Genomic DNA, 18,286 nt, shown 5'->3' on the forward strand with positions numbered 1-18,286 from the left:
TGGAAGGGAATAAACAAAGGGAGATGCTGGATGGTGAACCGATTGCGGAAGACGCGAAAGAAGAGGTTCAAATCATGGCCCTGAACCGAGGCAGCGAGGAGGGGGACGGGAGCTTTGGCCGCCGTTCAACGCTTCATCATAGGCGCCACGGCAACCTGTCGCGGTACTTACTCCGTCCTTGACCGTTCCGCCGCGCTCTAATGAGTTAGTTGATGCAGCGTGTGGGGTTGGGCCGAGGCACATCTGCTGCACGGCTTGTTTCCCGCGGAAGTATCGGTCTGGGGGCGCCGAGGCCCCGACGCATGCTTACCTAAGTCTCGGTAGTGGCCCGGCTTACCTCATCGGGCTAGGCTCGGATGCCGGTGGGGACGGCCTCCGAAGAGTGGGGACGGTCTCCGATGATGAGCAACCCCTCCGGATCGGCCCTGAACTACTCTTGCTAACTTTGTTGTCATAACTAAGATTGGGGATCAATCAACTCTCTCTTTTAGTCTGGCTTTACCAGTAGAGTCATTCTCAGCATCCAGTTTGGTGGGGTGATTGCCAGGTCCTTTGTAACTAGCTTGACAGATCACGCCAAATGCAATCCATGGGACCATGCCCCCTCTTCTGTGTCACGTAATGCTGCATACACTTGTTGGCAAGCACCAGCGAAAAGGCAGGCAACCAAACAAACAAATAAGCATCGCTTCCTGGTTCTACTGGACAACACCCGCAAGCACACAAAGTTTGGCGCTTCTCTTTGCTTCTGTCTGACGCCGCTCAGCTTCCTGCCGACGGCAAAGTCCGAACTGAGAGTCACGCAAGCACTGGGCCTTTGACTATAAATTCCGGATCAGATCGGTGCTTCATCCTCCATCATCCTCCATCATCCTCCATCAACCCTACTTCTCACTCCCAGTACCTACTTTCTATACTAGCAACGTCTTCTGTAACTCGTTTCTTGGCCTTTCACGAACATTCCCACCGCTAGACGGCACGGCACGCTCCAACCTACCCTCGTAAGACTCCATCTACCAAGCCTTGTCATCTCTGCGCAACGCACCCGCAAGTCATCGTCGCCCACCGACAACACCCATGCGACTGGGTCAAGTATGGCGACACCAAGGTCGAGTGTCGCAACTGCGCCAACACTCGTTCCAACACACGGGCCAGTGGTTTGGCCCAGGCCTGACTGCAGAAACAGGCCATGATGTCCGCTATGCTGAGCATCAATTGTGAGTCCACTACCGCCCCTATGCAAGATGTTTTCTGACTGTATAATCCAAGGTCAAACTAAAGAGGGAACGTTGATGAGAGATGTGAGGAGCCGGGACACCCAAGCCGACAGCCAGCTATCAACACAGATCGACTTAAATCGAGCCACCTTTATATACCCGAATGCGGACAGCTTACTACAAGACGATATTTTCAGAGGCTATATATCACCACCTCACCTAGGCTTATCAGCCGTGGTCTTGGGAAACACTGGGACTTCCCGTCCAACAAATGGGATGCATATGCATCTGGGGTAGCGCACGCCCCGGAGACAGACGACATCGCTTTGGCAATAGGCAGCAATACAACAAGGCCAAATGCGGAGCGGGAAATGCTTTTCCTCTTCCAGATCGCCGCAAGCTTCCAGTTTCTGGGAGGCGCCAGGACTTCCTGGACGTCTATCATAAAACTCAAGTAATAAAATGCTTCCTGCTCTACAGAAATCTATTAACAGTCAACAGGTTGTGGTCCTATCCAGTGACGCTGGGTCTGGAAGGACGGCCTGCCTAGATTCCAGAAGAGTTGCGACCAGCTGCTGCTTGGTACTAGAACTACCTGACGCATTCTGCGCAACGCCAAGGCGTTTCTCCCTTCCACCTCCAACAGCCAACGAAGACCGACAGAGGATATATCGCCCTCCTCTGACTATATCTTCACTCTTTTCCATCTTTCGCTTTCAAACAATTGGAATTTCTAGCATTCGACCTTTCGACTATCCGCGAAATGTCTCCCATGTTCGTCTCCGAGGAGTTACAGAACGGCGAAACCAACCATTTGTCAATACAGGTGCAGCATCCTGATACAAGCCAAGCCTTTTGCCCTCAACGGAGACAGAAGCAAGCCCGCCGTCGCCACTATGGCCTTTGCACTCACCCATGCGGTACAAGTTTTGCCTCTGGCATCCGTGTCCTGACGTCCAGAACTTTACCAACGATGGCAAGCCACCTTTCAGTTCTTTTGCCACAATATCTCTGATGCACTCAATCGTCGACAGATTCCCACCACATCGCCAACCTGCTGCAAGGACCGATGCACTTCGCGATGCTCCTCAACGAGTGTGGGACTGGCAAAACGTTTACGGCAGCGCTGGCGCTGTCATTTGTCATACATTCCAATATTATGAGGACGAACGTACACCCGGGGTCCGTACTGAACGGCGAGCAGGTATACAAGCCGTCCATCATGTTCATGCCGGCCGCCACCGTGAACCAGGCATTCAACGAGCTGACGACTCTTTGGAGGGGCGTCTTGGACGTCTACTGCTTGTATCATTCGCGAGACAATTGCACGAATCCGGAACGCAAGCTTCGGACCCTTGACAATGCGAGTGAGATGCAGAATCTCATGGATAAGCTGGCAAATGAGCATCTATCACCGAAGGTAAGTGCCCAACATCCCATTAAACCCCCCTACTGCCTGGAACTGCAGTTCCTAGAGCCGGCAACATCTGACATAACCCCCTTGGACACACCATACTAACAGTGGAATAGACCGCACGAGTCATCATCCTCACCTCCTATGCAACCAGAATCAGCCGGATCTCCAAGGCGAAGAAAGGCATTGCTATCAACAGTTCACAAATCTCCCGGATGTGGGACCCCGATGCTCAAGTTTCGGACGAAGAACTCCTCACGCGAGAAGAGGAACGACTGATCAACGATTCACCTGAAGACGGGATCCCTTACGGATTAGGTTTAGAGTTAGGGACCAAGTCCTGCCTTTCTTTGTCGCGCGCCATGGTTGCCGGCAAGGTCCTACCCCGTCCACTTGTGGAATCCTAAGCCATTCGACACCTACGCGACCATGCAACAACATAGCACGAAAGTCTCGCTTCACGGCGCAAAGAACATTTTCGGCTAATTCTCCAGCCGGGTTTGCCACCAAGAAAAAGGCCGTTGAAGAAAATATAAAGGAGTCTGAAGAGTACCGGCTGCTGTGAACGAAACAGTTATATCGAAGCCGGCAGAGCAGTCTGTTGAGCAACGGCCTTGCCGCAGATTCACACTCAAGACACAAAGAAACCAAGATGAACTCCCGAACCAGTCGCACCCGTCGGCAATCGGAAACCACAGACAACGAGACAGCCGGTCGGATGAATCATCTGGGCCTCCAACCTCGCACTTCTCTCCATCACAAATCTTCCGAACAGCTGGTCCTGCCAATCGACCCATTTTGTCACCTACCCACGATCGTCACCTATTGTAGGTCTCCCGGGTTTACTGTTTTGGCCTTCCAATAACTCAAGGCTTCAAGCCTGTCCCTGTACGATCTCCGGCCAAAGCTGATGTTGCTTCCTTCTCCACCACTAGATCTTCGGATGGTGTTCTCTTGGATAATATCCGCCGCATCGAAAAGGTTGGCATTCGGCCGATGAACGCCACTGCTCAGCACATTCACCTGCCTAAGTGTTTCTTTCACCAGTTCCCTCGTCGCACTGAGGTGAAGGCAACCATCATCGCGCTCATTTGCCGCACTAACTCCATCTACTGCCGCAATTGCATCAAATCGTATAAGAATACCGTCAACCGGAGACTCCAACCGTCTTCACGATCGATGGGGCCAACTTGTTCACCCAGTCCTAGCCGCGCCTTCGGTTTCGCCGAGACCCAAGCACGAGGACAGCACAGCTGAAGCGGCTCCGCATCCTGTGTCATTCGCTCATCATCGGCGACCTCACGTGTGACATCTGGCTCCACGTCGTGCGATGGAGCATGCTGAAGGTAAGTGGACAGCAAATGTTAAATTACCAAGAATACGGTGGCTAACTGCGCTATCAGCACAGCACACAATGCCCTCCCTTGCACTAGTAATCATATATACTCAGGCCGCCTCGCAGCGCAGACTGTGGACGATCATTTACAACGAGCGATGACTACACTCAATACCGCCTCACATAAGACCCAAAACAACACATCTATATATACCTTACCCAGGCGGTAACAATACCAACGACTCGTCCCTAGTATACTGACGTGGGGAACTTCTGCCAGACGTTCCAAATAACTCTGTCGAGACGTTCAAGCGGAGGATGGCAATCGACTTCAATCACCACACAATCATCTCGACCTTGCCCAATCTGCCCATCATGGTCCGAAGACTGGAAGATGAGAGGACCAACTTGTTCCTTCTCCAGGACAAGAAGGATGGTCTGTGCAAGATGATACAACTTCCTCTCTCGCACAGAGACAAGATCGTGTGGTACAGCGAGTGGACAGTTGGCGATGACGCCACTCAGGCCAAGAATCGACAGAACAATTGGGGGAATAAAATGGCAAGTTTCTGCCAGGCCTACGAAGACGAACAACAGCACAACTTGTTGAATGTCCTCACGACTGACGATGCCAAACCTGCCATGGTGTATATTTGACGAGGAACTTGAGGCATCTAGCGAATTCGGGAGATTCGAGCCGATGTCTAATTCGCCAGCTTGAAATATCAACAACAGCGCCTCGAACGGCGAAGATGCCGACGATGATGGCAACGATGGGGGGTTCGGATCGGGTCGGCGCTCGAATTCTGTCCGCGGAGCTATTTCTAAACAATGAGTCCTGGGGACATGTCCCGAATGTTATTGGACCTAGCTATGAGTTTTTCAACTCTGGACATCGTACATTACATACACCAAAAACACATTTGTCGATGTTGATCATATCATTTAATGACAGTCATGTCAGCTAGCTTACCTCACAAAAAAATTGATCATAAAATCCATTCCTTAGTTCATTAATCACAATGTGGAAGAGCACCCTGATGACATTCTCGCAAATTCAATGCTATTTGTACAGCCAGCCCATTCCTGGTAGCTGGCCATTGGGATATCTAAGCCCTTCTGTCGAGGCAAAACTAACAAAGATACAAAACCACGGTATCAACCGTCATCATCAACATCCGTCGGGATGGATCATGTATTTCTCGTCAAACACAAATTTTCTCTTTCATCCTCCCAAAATCTTTCCAGATTCTTATTTCTTCCTCATTAATTTTGTTTCATTGCAAAAATTGAGAACAATCATGCCTCGGTGGCCGCCAGACCCTGAGGAACAATGACGCTCGGGTGCGCAGATCCATGGCCCCGCGAGTTGCTGTGCTTGCCCAACGAATCGCCGGTATCCTTCCGTGAGAACGACGCCCAGGTCTTGAAGCTGGAGAATGACATGGTGCGACCGAACTTGCGACCCTCCTCGTCGGAACCACCCTGGCCCCAAGATCCGCGCTTGATAGGCGCGTCCTCGAGGAGGCGGAAGTGGCGCTTGGTCAACTTCCAAAGCTCAATGCCGGCAACGAAGACGATGGTGAAGCCCACGGACAGAGCCCACTCCCAACTGATGCCAGTGTGCTTGAAGAACTTGTGGTTGAGGAAGGGAATGTAGACGACGGGGAACACGGACAGGCCGCCGATGACGACGGACCAGAACAGGAACTTATTAGCGTAGATATCCTTGAAGACGGGGAATCGGCTATCGTCGTCGGGGTTGAGGCGGAAGATGGAGCGGCGCAGGCTCTTGAACTCCCAAGCGGAGATCAGGATCAACCACGTCAGCTCAGCGAAGGTGGCGGCACGAGCCTTGAAGACGGGGATACAGGCCTCGGAGTAGCGCTGATTGCACTCCTCGCCGAGGTCACCGCCGTTGGCGCCGTAGATGATGATGCAGAAGGTGGACATGGTGCAGGCGCCCATGATGCAGCCGTACACAATCATGTCAACGATAATTTGGTTGGTAAAGACACCGCGCTTCTTGTCTTGCGGCGGCTTGCGCATGACGTCCTGGCCGGCAGCCTCGCGACCAAGTCCAAAGGCGGGGAAAGAGGAAGTAGCCATGTTGATCCAAATAATCTGAAGCGGCGAGACGGGGAAGACGGAGAATCCGCTCTTGTCGATGAAGCCGAGACCAGCGACCAGGAGGATGACTTCGCCGACGTTAGACGTGAGCAGGTGCAGGACGAATTTCTGGATGTTGTCAAACATGCGGCGGCCCTCGCGGATAGCAGAAACGATGGAGTTGAACTTGTCGTCAGTAAGCACGATCTTGGCGGCGGACTTGGCCACATCGGAACCAGAACCCATGGCAATACCGACATCAGCGCGAGACAGGGAGGGAGCATCGTTGACACCATCACCAGTCATGGCCATGAAGGCACCGCGGCGACGGAGGGCGTCGATCATTCGGGTCTTAGTGTCGGGGGCACAGCGGGCAATAACTAGGGGAAGCTCCTCCATGGCATCAATCTGCTCATCGGTCATCTTGTCGAAGTCGGTGGCCTTTTGGACAATCGACTGGGCAACGTGGTCCGGCAGGACACCCAGGTTCTTGGGGATGATACCGACCTCCTTGGCGATGGCCTTGGCAGTCTCGGGGTGGTCACCAGTGAGCATATGGACGCGGATACCAGCCTGCGAGCACTCAGCAATCGAAGGCTTGGTCTCGCGACGGGGAGGGTCGTAGATTCCAGCAAGACCGAGGAGAGTCAAGTCCTGCTCAACACCAGAACGGAGCTTCTCATCCTCGGCGGGAGAAGAGCCCTGCTTGGCAGTCCAGCGACCAATCCAAGGGCGGTAGGCGATGGCAAGGACACGCTGGCCCTGAGAGGCGAGGGCATTCATCTGGTTGAGTACATGCTCCTTGAGCTCACCGGTGACAACCTGTCGGTCCTTGCCAGTGCCCATGTGCGAGCAGAGATCCAGGACACGTTCAACAGCGCCCTTGGTGAAGACCATGCTGTTCTCGGTGTCGATGATGGAGCCGCTGGCGTCACTGGGGGCATCGTAGATGACGGACATGCGCTTGATGGAGCTGTCAAAGGGGAACTCGGCGGTTTGCTTCCAGCCCTGGCCTTCAAGGGTCTTCTTGCCGTAGGTGAAGCGGTGGGCAAAGACTTGAAGGGCAATCTCGGTGGGCTCACCGGTGGTCTGCCACTTCTCCTCCTCATCGTCGAATCGCACAGTAGCCAGGTTGCAGAGAGCAGTGGAGAGGAGGAAAGCGCGGAGCTCGTCAGTCATCTCGCAGTCGACCTCAGGGACAGGAGCCCTGGCAGCCTTGGAGGGGTTGAGCTTCTCGTCAGGAACATCAAACTTGAGGACAGCGGCAGAACGCTCTCGGTCGTAGTCACGAGGAGGCTCCTCGGTCTCTGGCTCCTGGGGGTCCTGCTTGGAGAAGGTAACCTTGCCCTTGGTGGGGTCGTTGGGGCTCTGCGACTCTCGGACGGTGTATAGGTTGGACGACGGGATCCAGGCCTTGCGGACAATCATGGCGCCCTCAGTCAAGGTGCCGGTCTTGTCGGAGCAAATGTTGGTGACACCGCCGAGGGCCTCGAGGGCGGAGAGATCACGGACGACGACGTTGGCCTTTCGCATGACGGTGACGGCAACAACCATGGTGATGGTCAAGACACTATTTCTCACATTAGCTATTTAGTCATGTAGTGTCGAATGACTGGTAGAGACTTACGCAACAAGAGACTCGGGAATAATGGCAATACCGAGAGAGGTGGCATAAATGATAACCTCGTTTCGCATGTCAAAGTGGTTCACGGCAAAGACGATGATGGCGAGGACGATGGCGCAGCCAAAGAGAACGTAAGCCAGGGCAGAGAGCTTCCTCTGCAGAGGAGTACCTTCGGTAAGACCGAGGAACTTTCCAATGACATCGTAGATACGCTTGGAGAGACCGATGACAGGCTGTCGCTTGCCGTACTTGTGCCAGTTCATGGAGCGGCCAGCCTTGCGCGTCTTCTTGGAAGTAGAGGCGGCAATCTTGCCGACCTCGGTAGCCATACCAGTGGCAGTCACAATACCACGACCGCGACCCTTTCGGACGACGGTGGTGGCGTATGCCATGTTGATGCGGTCACCGATACCAATCTCACCCTCGTCGGTGACAATCTTCTCAGTGCCAGGCTCCACAATGTTGTTATCGGTGATCTTTTCGACGGGAATGGACTCGCCAGTCAGCTGGCCTTCCTCGCAGGCGAGGTTCATGGCCTCAAACAGTCGGAGATCGGCGGGGACGGTGTCACCCATCTTGAGAAGAACGATATCGCCGGGAACGACTTCCGGGCTATTGGAAGGTTAGCATCGCAATCGAACAGGCGTAGGGCTCTGGTGGGACAATGGGGAGAGCTTACTTGGAGATGACCTGAGTCTTGCCGTCACGAAGAACCATGGCACTGGGGGATGACAGAGCTCGGAGAGCATCCATGCGCTTCTCGGCGCGATACTCCTGCCAGAAACCAATGGTGACGTTGAGAATAATGACGAATGCCAGGACACCGCCTTCGATGTAATCCTTGATACCAAAGCTGAGGGCCATGGCAAACACAAGAACCTGTGACTAGTGGTTAGCAATTCATCTCGATCCAGTACCAATTGCGAGCAGGAAAAAAACTCACGATAATCATGGCATTGAGAATCTGCTTGGTCATGATGCTGTACCAAGGGATCGTGCCGCCGACATCAAGTTCATTTTTGGGGTACTTTTGCTGAAGCTCGTTGACCTGGATCGACGTCAGGCCCTTGTCAACATCGGTGCCGAGGGCCTGGGCCGTCTCCTCAGTGGTGAGGAGGAAAGGGTGCTTGGGGAAGTCCGCCATGGCTGCGGTTTGTGGTGTTTACCGGAGCCGGGGAGAGAGGAAGGGAGGGGACGGGAGGGGAATTCGTTTCGTTGTGCCCTCGCTGTAGTTTGTGGTGTTTTGACCGTGTTACCGTCTAATCATGTGGTGGAAGGGGTAAAGATGTGGTGCTAAAGTCTACTCAGACGTCATTGACGTGGAGCAAGATGCGATTGAAGCTCGGCAATGCAAGAGAGCGACTACTGGGTATCAAACACAAGTACTAGTTCGGTACTGTATTGAATTGGCCTTTTCCCGTTTGATGATTTACAACTGGAAGAAGAAAGGACCTTGGCGGAGGGGATGCGGGGTCCCGGTCATATATAGACATTGAGCCCGCCATGCTGCCAATGCCGTTGCCAACTCCCCGTCATGATTTCCAGATGAGGAGCCCACCCGGAGGGGCGGTCTTCTCACGCCCCCGGCGGTCTTGGTGGTCTTGGGGCTCTTGGCACGACTCCATCCCGACGGCGACGGCGAGTCAGAGCTAAGAAGCCGCCGCCTCTGCTTTGCTTGTTCCCCACGGCTTCGACGACACCAACCAGGGGGGGCGAGTCTTGGCTCTTGGCTCTCGGCTCTTGGCTCTCTTGCTATCTGTGGTGGCGGTGGTTGGCGTGGTGGAGGAAGGCCGTTCGGGGGGTCCCGTGACGTCAAGCACGCGGCGCCGCGCTGTCGGCGTCGAGCACCGAAGGAAAAGTCACCAGTGTGGGCTCCCCGGCCTCGGTTGGCGGTGGCGCAACCGGGAAAAGTACGTAGTACGCTTTGGCCGGGACCGGTCTGATGTGCGAGAAAGTGTGTGTGAGGAGACAAAGAACGCCTTGGTGGTGGGTGGTGGGTGGTGAGTGGTGTGCTGGGTGGGGTGCACATGGCGCTTGGCGCTTGGCGCTTGACGTCTTGGGCCAAACATGTGCGAAGCCAAGCAACCGCCGACAGGGAAGAAAGCCAGAAGCTCGCGAGAGCTCGGACAGAGCGCGAGGGTGGGTTGAGGGCGCCAAGACTGGGTTGTGAGGTCATTGGTGTAGGTAGTGTTGGTGTATCATGGGATGAGACGGTTGCGGCGAACTGATACGGCGAGGATACCTCCCCTGCCGTTGCCTTTCGTCATGGCCATGACCCATGGCAATTGGCATCGCTGATTCCTCTTCATTGACGTCGATGCACCGCGAACCCAGGCCGGCCCGGGCCTCCATCTCCGTCTTCCCTGTGCCATGTTCGGTCCCGCGTCGATGCTAGAGCAGCTGACGTTACTAGCAGGCTCTTCCTTACAGATGGAACCCCCCGTGATCCTTCCATGTGCAACGAGGAAATATCCATAATATCCCGGGATGAACCATGCTTCGCTATCTCTCCCGATATCTCTTGCATGCTCCGAGACCATTACCAACACTCACCATTGTCAACTAGCGGGTCCTAAAGTCAATCAACTAGCAATACTTGGGCCTCAACAAACCAACGCCTCACCGAGAGCCAAAGCAATCAAGGTTCAGTTGGCGCATCCACCCCCGACGCCACGAGCCGCATGGCACTTTTTCCTTGGTTTGTCAGTTAGGCACGGAGCAACTTTCTGCAAGTCGTCGGGGCGAAATAGGCGTCCCAGCATCTCAGAGTCGCTCGCTTGGCGGCTGCTTGGCGGCTGCTTGGCGCGTATCTTGGCGCCGCATGTCCAATGGAAGGCCGTGAGCGCCGGTTGCACCACCGCAGGCGGACCCCACAGGCGGCCAGGAGTTGTCTCCGGCATGGAATCGGAGGATCCTGCTCGTAGAAGAACAAGTTTGTTGCCTGCTGCGCGACTGGTGGCGGACCCAGGACGCCACGCCTGGGCAGCTCTTGGCGGGATTCTTGGCGGGCCGACTACGTAATACGTACCCTCTATGAACGGCCTAGAGTCCTCTTGGCCCGGGAGATAATTGGTTCCGCCTGCAAACTCATGGTCGGTAAGGTTGTTGCTTGGCACTACTGAGTAAGCTTATCTTGCCTCCACGGGCCCAATCACGATGCCCAATCGCGACGGCGAGTCCCTCATTGGCCAATGATGGGGGTTTGCCTTTACAGAGGAGGGGCACTTACATCCACGGCGTCTTGGCTTTGCGTTGATGAACTCGTGTTGTGGAAGAGGAAGGAGGGGGGAGGAGAGATTGCGGTACTGATGAGTTGGGAGACAACAAGTGAAACAAACCGGGAAAACTCGGTTTCGGTTTATGGTTGTGGTGTGTGCATGTCTCTCTGTGTGTTTGTCTGTCGGAACTGACCGTTTACAGAAGCCGAGAAATGCCTACACAGTCGTCGACTCCTCCCCGCTCCGCCCCGCGAGGCTCGGGGCAACGGGCTTCCCCATGGCCATGTGACTTGCTCCGCCCTCCGCCCTCCGCCGTCGCGGGCTCTTCTCGGCATCTCCGTCGATATTTTTTGCAATGCCTGCGTATTGCGTATTGCGTATCCCGGTGGTGGCGACAGGGGTTCTCCACCTCCGCCCCCGCGCTCCGCCAACAGGATCAGTCACGTGCTCCGCCGCGGGATCCAGAGGCCCCACTCGTCGCGCCCGCCCCGCTCCTGGCTGCCCCACTCCCTCCTCCTTCCTCCGCGGGAATGGCTCACACTCCGGTGTCCGAGGCGCGGTCCCATCTTGGCCAGTGACTCTCGGTGTCTCTTTCAACCATTCCATTGCTCCATTCGTGCCGTAGGAGAGCGGCACAGGCACTGGCACATGGTCTAGAAAGCTTGCTGCACGTTTGGACGCAAGTATCAAATCATGGCCACTCGCAAGGCGTTTTCGATCCGGTTTCTCGAAAGTGTTGAGGCTAAAGTCTGCACCTCATGTGCTGTTGTACGGTTCGTCTCTGCATTGCATATATCACATTACGCATGCGTAGTATGTACTTGTTGTTTTCAAGCCTTAACCATAAGTAGCCATCAGTCGTTGGTTGGTCGCAATCTCACCCACATGTTATCACATCTTGGGTTTCATTCCGTCAAGCCTCCCCCACTAAATGCTATCTTGACGGTATCTAGGCAGTGACAAAGTGATGGCATCGCGCGACTCGGGCCAATTCGGGGTAATGTCTCCCTCGAATATACGCTTCCTCTTGTCTTTCTGCCACTATTCTCATAACGTAACTACCTATGCGCGGCTCTCTTACCCCGTACCTCTCTTACCCCGTACCCCGCGTCCCAGTCGCATGTGCTAGCACTGTGAACGGAGAGAAACCCACAATCCCGGCGGAACAGACAATGACGGTGAGATCGATCTTCCAGAGCATCGATCTTTGCAATTGCCGGAACGTAGATTCCTTGCTGGCAAGTTGGACCCTTCTCGGCGTCGTCACTTTGAGCAAATCCTCTGTGTGGGGTCATCGCCCAACTGACATGGGGCTGTGTCAACTCATTTCTGCATCGGGCCTGTTGCCTTGAGATTGACGTCGCAAATGTAACCCCGGTTCAACTTCTGATCCTTTTCCCATGAGGAATCAGCTTGGATTTTCACGATGCTGCAAGATGATAATCTTGTACCCTCTCGTCCGGATGGGCTGATCAATTGAGGCTTCGTACACAAGATCGGTACAGGGTAAGTTACCGTCCACCAAGAAAATATGCGATCGACACCCATCTCACATTGATCAACACCGTATTCATTCGCTTTAAGCATCATCTGCTCGCTCCCGCAGTTATCTTGACTCATCACATCCACCCCACTGTGTGATAGTCAGAGATTTCATGCCGCATACAATAAGCCAGCCACTTGACACCCAAAGGCTGCCATTCGCTACATGGCACGCTTAGGCTTTGATCTGAACCACCGCATTTCGTTCCCTGCAGAAGAGCTTACTCCGAGCCGCCCGGTGCCCCACTCCGGCGACTTTACCTGTGAACCTAGCCATGCATCGCATCGTACAATTATTTCCCCTTACCGTGGTCGTAATGCGGGATTGCGATGGTTTTGAGTTTACTGAGAGTTAAGAGTCCAAACTGTCTAATACAACCTTCGCCGGATTTGGCTGGTTTTTGTTCGGTCGTTTCGGCAGAACTGAGAACCAAGGCCTTCCCCGTGCCGCCTCCGTTCCCAACTCCCCGCTGCAGGTGTTTCCGTTATCGCGGAGAACAAGCATCGCCCAACCTCCGCCCGCGTCGCTTAACGCCAACTGTGCAGATCCGAAGAATGTGACCCCGGCCTACGCAAGAATCCTGATTCGTGATTTTTTGCCAAGTGGAATCTCCCTCCGTGCAAGGGCAACGTTAAGCCGCCCTTCACCCACCCTAATGCAAGCCAAGACAGCAGTAAAAAGTGACGACTTCCACGAGAGCTATCTCCCGGGGACCCCCGCACGTTGCAAGTGCGCCTAGCCCAAGTTCTAGTACCATTCCAAGTGGTCCGAAAAAAGAAAACATGACGTGATGTTTTGATCCTCGGTGGCAGCTCCTAACGTAGCCGAAATCTCCCGGCCGGCGGAAAGCGACGGCACGACTTGGCATAGTATATCTCGCCTATGAGAAGTCGTCTTCTGTACGTAAGGGTTCTTGGCTCTCGGCTCTTAACTCTTGGCTTCGGCCTAGTGATACAACCTAGCGTTTGAAAGAGTCTGTGGTTGGAACATGGTTTCTCTCATGGTGGATCTCGCAATGCGCACATCACTTAGCCAACCAACGGTGCTGGAAGATGAAAAGTCTTATCTGAGATATGAGGAGTGCTGTCGGGGGAGTATTACGTATGTCTGCTGTAAGGTTTGTTAGTGCGGACCACACCCAAGAGACAGAAGTGGTTATCGCCAACGGCAAGAATGAGGGGGATAACAAAGCCAACTTGAAGCTTGAGTGAAAGAGATGAATCTGACTATTGATTATAAATGCTGACAAGTGATTTCAACCCCCAAGAGTGTAGATACATTAACAAGAACCGCTGTAACAGCTTGGGTCAATGTAATAGAGCGCTACAAAAGGAGTGCCTGGACTTGAAGAAAGGGAACATTAAGCTTTTTCTGTCTTTGGGTATAGCTACTGAGATGAACTCCAATGGCCGAACGGGTTGATATGGCTAGCAAGAGTCTGATCATCCGTTATAGGGTAGCAAGGTCAGGACTACAAGTCAGGGCGAAGGTATTAGTTTTGCAGCCCTGACACTTCTTCTTGTTTCGAGTCTTTAAGACCCCAAACCCTGCTGCTGCTACGTTGACCAACTTCCTCTTCCCCATCTTACGGGTATTCTTAAGTCGTACCCTATCCAGGTGCATGGAAGTCTAGCGTTGCAACTCCAGTGTCTTCACATGTCTATCACAGTAGCAATGATCATCAACATTGGGACCCCCGCTTTGATTGCCAAGTTGAATTCCACGTTTAATTAAGTTAAATTTGCGCTCAAGCTGTCGCTCTTCTTTGACCTTCCTCGGCAGCATGCTCCAGACCTTTAACGACATCCTCGACCTGAGACAAAAATGGAGAGTGTGAAGCCACCGTATGGAACTTGGCTGCGTTGGGACCTAGCAACTCTGCCATCTGACTCTGCACCGGTAATGGTAGAGCTTTATCTTCATCGCAGAAGAAGTACATGCATTCAATATCCTGCCAAGGCTCGTAGGTAACAGTATCGGTGAAGACAGCTGCTGACTGGTGCTTCAGTGCACTTATGGCCTTCTTCTGCGCTTCTGAGTCCATATCGTGATAGAATATAACCTCTGGTGTATCCGGGTATACATAGTTTTCCTGTGTCGTGGGTTAGTCTTGTTTCAATATCCGTGTTATACATCATTCAACAGCATAGCTAGCCCATGCCGACAACAGCATAGCGGACAGGTGTGAAACATACTTGAAAATTCATCCATGGCAAAAATTGACCACCCAGCATCTCCTTGATACTTTTACCCAGCGGGGTTACGAAGGCGGCCAGATAAACAAACATGATTATGCCGCCAGGCAGTCCCTGCTTGAGGCGTTGTTGGTACCCGAGGCCCTGAACAGCGTTGGCGCCAACAAGTCCACCATACGAATGTACAACAAGTACAATCTGCTTTCCCGCACCAACAAGTCGTTCGGCGGCTGTGCGAAGGGCGGCGGCATCATCTGAGAGTCCCTTGTTTGGTGGCTCAGCGCCGACAGATGGATAATCGACGGCCTCTGTCGACCAACCTCGGGCGTGCAGCGCATCCCGGACAACATCGAAGCAGTCAGCAGTATGCCAAGCGCCAGGGGCTAATAGGATCGTGGGCTTGGAGTCGGCCATGCCTGAATAGTATTAAAGTAATATGATGTACCCGCACAGTCGTGGATCGGTGAAATAGTCGAACTGTGAACGAAAACAATAGAGTTCCTATCGACTACTTATATACAACGATCAGACTCTCGCTCTCCCAGAGGAGACAAGCTAGCCTCCTGGCCATGGTAGCAGTTCATGCGAGAGCTAAACCTTCTGAAGTTAGAGAACAGGACTCGGTTCCATTGAAGTTGTCGGATACCGGGTGATCACGAGGGATGGGATGAGAGCTAGTAAGGTAGCGAGCGACTAACGCGCGAATTCTGGGATATATCAAATAGAGGAGAGTAAGTCCGCCCCTAAAATCGCTACCAGCCTCTGTGAAGCCAGTCTTGACTGAAGCTACTCTATTACGGGTATGGTTGTGGTTGTGCTGGAAAGACGTTGATGCAATGCGGGGTTTGCAAAATCCCGTTACAACTGCCGGCTCCGGGGAGTGTCAGGGGAATACTTCTGATATGTTCTTTAGTCTATGATCAGCTTCCAAATTTTCTTCTTTACCCCATATTAGCATGAGTAAATGCGGGGTAGTTATGCTATCCCCATGGGCCTCCGTTAGTCTCTTCCGCAGAACTAGAGAGGGGTTGCATGCGTTGAATCCGCTTGCCACGACTATCTTTCGCAGAAAGTCAACCAGACCACATGATTTATGGAGATATGAGATTAAGAATAGAACAGCCGTTGAGCGACTGAGGGTTGGAGATGTTATTGGTACTGCCTCAGGATCTGTTTTTAGGACCTAGAACGTCGTAGGCTAACCTACAGACGTCATAGCTCATTCAGGTCTTGCTGACGATCCGCACTAATGAATCAGAGTCCTAGTGATCAGAAAGTATGCTGATGCGGGGTAAGAACATTTGTCGGCTCATGGGCTCGACATTGTGGTCGGGAATGGGGTTGACCATACCCGGTATCCGAAGCTTCACAGAGCTAAAAGCACTAGAGCCGCCCTATTGATCCTGGCTTCGGGAACGGGCTTCCCCAATCGGGAGGCACGTAATAAGAGGTACTTATTGTAGTAATTTTGATGGGATAGGATAAGAAGATACTGTAGCCGTTATTGAGCTGTAGTAGATGAAGGGTAGGGAATATGGAGGTAGAATAGAAATAGTAATTAGGCAATATTTCCATATATAGCACAACCAAGGTAGAAGTATTCTGCCATCGTTTGCTATTCAGACTACAGCCTTTGCATCAACCTTTCCAACGACCTTCTCAGATTCCACTTCCTGGGACGCAGAGTCTTCTGTCACCGCCTCCAAGATCCCCGGACCTTCAAACTTGGCAGAAATCTCCTCGAGGCTCAACCCCTTGGTCTCAACAAAGATGAAGTATGCGATTATTAGGAAAACGAGGTTCCATGACGCGTTGATGAAATAGAACTTCCAGCCCAGGTCTGCCATTGCGTAGGCCATGCAGAAGGATGCCAATAGACTAGAATAATGGTTAGCACAGCGCAAGGACAGATATCAAAGAGAACTAACCCAAATCCAGAATCAAGCATGCGGAAGATTGCGATGCCAGTGGCTCGAAGTTTGTACTGAGAGACCTCTGTAGGGTATAAGCTCGTCATTGGCGTGATTGAAAATGCATAGAAGCCCTGGAAGAGGAAGATGACCGCGATGGTGCCATAAATTCCGCTTTGATTCGTGCTCTCACCATAATCTAGCACAGCATTAGTTAATATTTGGGCTGAATATTATCTGAAAGAAGCCGACTTACGCTTGATCAAGCCACCGATGATGTATAGAGTAACAACCATGCCTGAAATGCCGATGAAAGTCTGTATCCGACGACCGAGGATATCAACCATGAAGCTTCCTAAAACAGCGACGGCAAAGGACCAGCAGTTGATGATGACTTGGATCTGGGTCTGCTTGACTGTGTCTGTGATGCCAGCTTGGTCGAGAATCTTGGTGAGGTAAAATCTGCAATCGCTCGTTAGAGATGCTGGTTGGTAGTGAAGTAGAAGAGAGTCTTACGAGATGATGAAGTTTCCGAACATGTTGATCATGGGACCAAAGGTACAGAGAATAGCCAACCTCTTTCGGTTGGCTGGAGTGGCGATAATCTCTCTCCATGGGTTTCGAGGGTACTCTTGCTCCTCTCGCATCATGACTGTCTTGATCTCGCGCAACGACTCCCAGCCCTGCTCGACATTTTCCATCCCCTTCCCTTGCATGATGACGAGGACCTCGTGCGCTTCATCATCTCGTCGGTTGGCGATGAGCCAGCGGGGGGATTCCGGAACAAACGGTACAAGGGCTACAGCGAGAAGACTTGGCACAAACTGTAGCAGCGAGGGCAACCGCCACGACCAAGTGCTTTCAATGTTCTGGCTTCCGTAGTTGACGATGGCCGACGCGAGACTGCCGACGTAGAAACACGAGAAAAACAAGCCAAGCACTCGACCACGCTTGTGCGCTGGGAGCAATTCTCCGAGCAGGGTTGGAGCCGCGCCGTTGCTTATAGCGGAGCCCATACCGACGATAAATCGTGCAATGATGAACATGGCGATGTTCTGGGCTGCAGCCTGGAGGATGATGCCTACTGCCGTGATGACAGATGCTACGAGGATGGCACGTCGGCGGCCAAAGTAGTCCGGGATGGGCTGCATTAGAAACGCACCAACGATGCCGCCCATCCAAGACGCAGCATTGTTGAGTCCTTCGGTTGCCGTGGTGAGATGGAAATATTCCGAGTACGACGGAAGAATCAGAAGGCCGTTCATAACAGACGCGTCATAGCCGAGGGTCTGGCGATGTGAGTACAGAAACATATAGTATTCTGAGTTTGACTTACCGCTGAATTGACAATAGCCACTCCTAAGAGCAGGGGAGACAACACCCGGAGGTCGGATGTGACCAATTTAGAAACATGCTTGCGCTCAAAAGCAGCCATCTTGTTGGAGGGTCTTGAGGGACGATTGAGAGCAGAGTCCGAGTCGTCGGGCAGGCTGCATGATCAAATCCCCGTCATGCATGCTTCCCAGTCATTTCTTATAGCAAAATGATAGTGTGAGAAGTTGCGATTTGTGATGCGGCTGGAGTGATTGGCGGGCGTTCTAGTTCGGTTGAGTTCGGGTGAGCCTATCTTGGTCCCGGTTTAGCGAGTCAGCGGGTCTAATACCACCTAGCAACACGTCTTATCCAGCGTATCATCGGCATCATTTTAGGAGTCTTACTC

At 52.9% G+C, this 18,286-nt stretch overlaps 8 protein-coding genes across 8 annotated transcripts; 3 read left to right on the forward strand and 5 right to left on the reverse strand.

Moving 5' to 3' along the window:
- The first annotated feature begins 1,376 nt into the window (after positions 1 to 1,376).
- BGZ61DRAFT_40940 (uncharacterized protein) lies at positions 1,377 to 2,172 on the forward strand. Its single transcript, XM_046243221.1, has 2 exons — positions 1,377 to 1,671; positions 1,719 to 2,172. Exons 1-2 carry the CDS (start codon positions 1,489 to 1,491, stop codon positions 2,055 to 2,057), a joined length of 522 nt encoding a protein of 173 aa, XP_046103709.1. The 5' UTR covers positions 1,377 to 1,488; the 3' UTR covers positions 2,058 to 2,172.
- Positions 2,106 to 3,333, forward strand: BGZ61DRAFT_40934 (uncharacterized protein). Its single transcript, XM_046243216.1, has 2 exons — positions 2,106 to 2,637; positions 2,748 to 3,333. Exons 1-2 carry the CDS (start codon positions 2,287 to 2,289, stop codon positions 3,036 to 3,038), a joined length of 642 nt encoding a protein of 213 aa, XP_046103710.1. The 5' UTR covers positions 2,106 to 2,286; the 3' UTR covers positions 3,039 to 3,333.
- Positions 3,284 to 3,888, forward strand: BGZ61DRAFT_478634 (uncharacterized protein; the record flags this gene model as incomplete). The annotated part of the gene is made up of 2 exons (XM_046249032.1): positions 3,284 to 3,458; positions 3,503 to 3,888. 2 exons carry the CDS (start codon positions 3,284 to 3,286, stop codon positions 3,886 to 3,888), a joined length of 561 nt encoding a protein of 186 aa, XP_046103711.1.
- A 1,378-nt stretch (positions 3,889 to 5,266) lies between these two features.
- BGZ61DRAFT_353246 (P-type Na+-ATPase) lies at positions 5,267 to 8,844 on the reverse strand (the record flags this gene model as incomplete). Its single annotated transcript, XM_046240497.1, has 4 exons — positions 5,267 to 7,646; positions 7,704 to 8,312; positions 8,380 to 8,579; positions 8,644 to 8,844. The coding sequence occupies 4 exons, from the start codon at positions 8,842 to 8,844 to the stop codon at positions 5,267 to 5,269; spliced, it is 3,390 nt and encodes a 1,129-aa protein (XP_046103712.1).
- Positions 8,845 to 8,986: 142 nt separating this feature from the next.
- On the reverse strand, positions 8,987 to 10,031 carry BGZ61DRAFT_40955 (uncharacterized protein). Its single transcript, XM_046243224.1, has one exon. The coding sequence runs from the start codon at positions 9,874 to 9,876 to the stop codon at positions 9,130 to 9,132; it is 747 nt and encodes a 248-aa protein (XP_046103713.1). The 5' UTR covers positions 9,877 to 10,031; the 3' UTR covers positions 8,987 to 9,129.
- A 1,103-nt stretch (positions 10,032 to 11,134) lies between these two features.
- On the reverse strand, positions 11,135 to 12,435 carry BGZ61DRAFT_546480 (uncharacterized protein; the record flags this gene model as incomplete). Its single annotated transcript, XM_046255331.1, has 2 exons — positions 12,000 to 12,435; positions 11,135 to 11,667 (listed from the first exon to the last, which is right to left on the reverse strand). The coding sequence occupies exons 1-2, from the start codon at positions 12,211 to 12,213 to the stop codon at positions 11,135 to 11,137; spliced, it is 747 nt and encodes a 248-aa protein (XP_046103714.1). The 5' UTR covers positions 12,214 to 12,435.
- Positions 12,436 to 14,208: 1,773 nt separating this feature from the next.
- BGZ61DRAFT_353360 (Alpha/beta hydrolase fold-1) lies at positions 14,209 to 15,070 on the reverse strand (the record flags this gene model as incomplete). The annotated part of the gene is made up of 2 exons (XM_046240509.1): positions 14,209 to 14,553; positions 14,657 to 15,070. 2 exons carry the CDS (start codon positions 15,068 to 15,070, stop codon positions 14,209 to 14,211), a joined length of 759 nt encoding a protein of 252 aa, XP_046103715.1.
- A 1,205-nt stretch (positions 15,071 to 16,275) lies between these two features.
- BGZ61DRAFT_546483 (general substrate transporter) lies at positions 16,276 to 18,001 on the reverse strand (the record flags this gene model as incomplete). The annotated part of the gene is made up of 5 exons (XM_046255332.1): positions 16,276 to 16,534; positions 16,585 to 16,765; positions 16,823 to 17,028; positions 17,083 to 17,855; positions 17,903 to 18,001. 5 exons carry the CDS (start codon positions 17,999 to 18,001, stop codon positions 16,276 to 16,278), a joined length of 1,518 nt encoding a protein of 505 aa, XP_046103716.1.
- Between the last annotated feature and the right edge of the window lie 285 nt (positions 18,002 to 18,286).

This window comes from Ilyonectria robusta (assembly GCF_021365365.1).
Source record: "Ilyonectria robusta strain PMI_751 chromosome Unknown BGZ61scaffold_11, whole genome shotgun sequence".
Taxonomy (NCBI): Eukaryota; Fungi; Ascomycota; class Sordariomycetes; order Hypocreales; family Nectriaceae; genus Ilyonectria; species Ilyonectria robusta.

What these genes read in the sequence shown, in the direction of transcription:
- BGZ61DRAFT_40940 (XM_046243221.1), top strand. Translation starts at nt 1,489, where the DNA reads ATGGGATGCATATGCATCTGGGGTAGCGCACGCCCCGGAGACAGACGA. An exon ending in ACGTCTATCATAAAACTCAA is followed by an intron (nt 1,672 to 1,718) that starts GTAATAAAATGC and finishes AACAGTCAACAG; the next exon opens with GTTGTGGTCCTATCCAGTGA.
- BGZ61DRAFT_40934 (XM_046243216.1), top strand. Translation starts at nt 2,287, where the DNA reads ATGCACTTCGCGATGCTCCTCAACGAGTGTGGGACTGGCAAAACGTTT. An exon ending in ATGAGCATCTATCACCGAAG is followed by an intron (nt 2,638 to 2,747) that starts GTAAGTGCCCAA and finishes ACAGTGGAATAG; the next exon opens with ACCGCACGAGTCATCATCCT.
- BGZ61DRAFT_40955 (XM_046243224.1), bottom strand. Translation starts at nt 9,876, where the DNA reads ATGACCTCACAACCCAGTCTTGGCGCCCTCAACCCACCCTCGCGCTCT.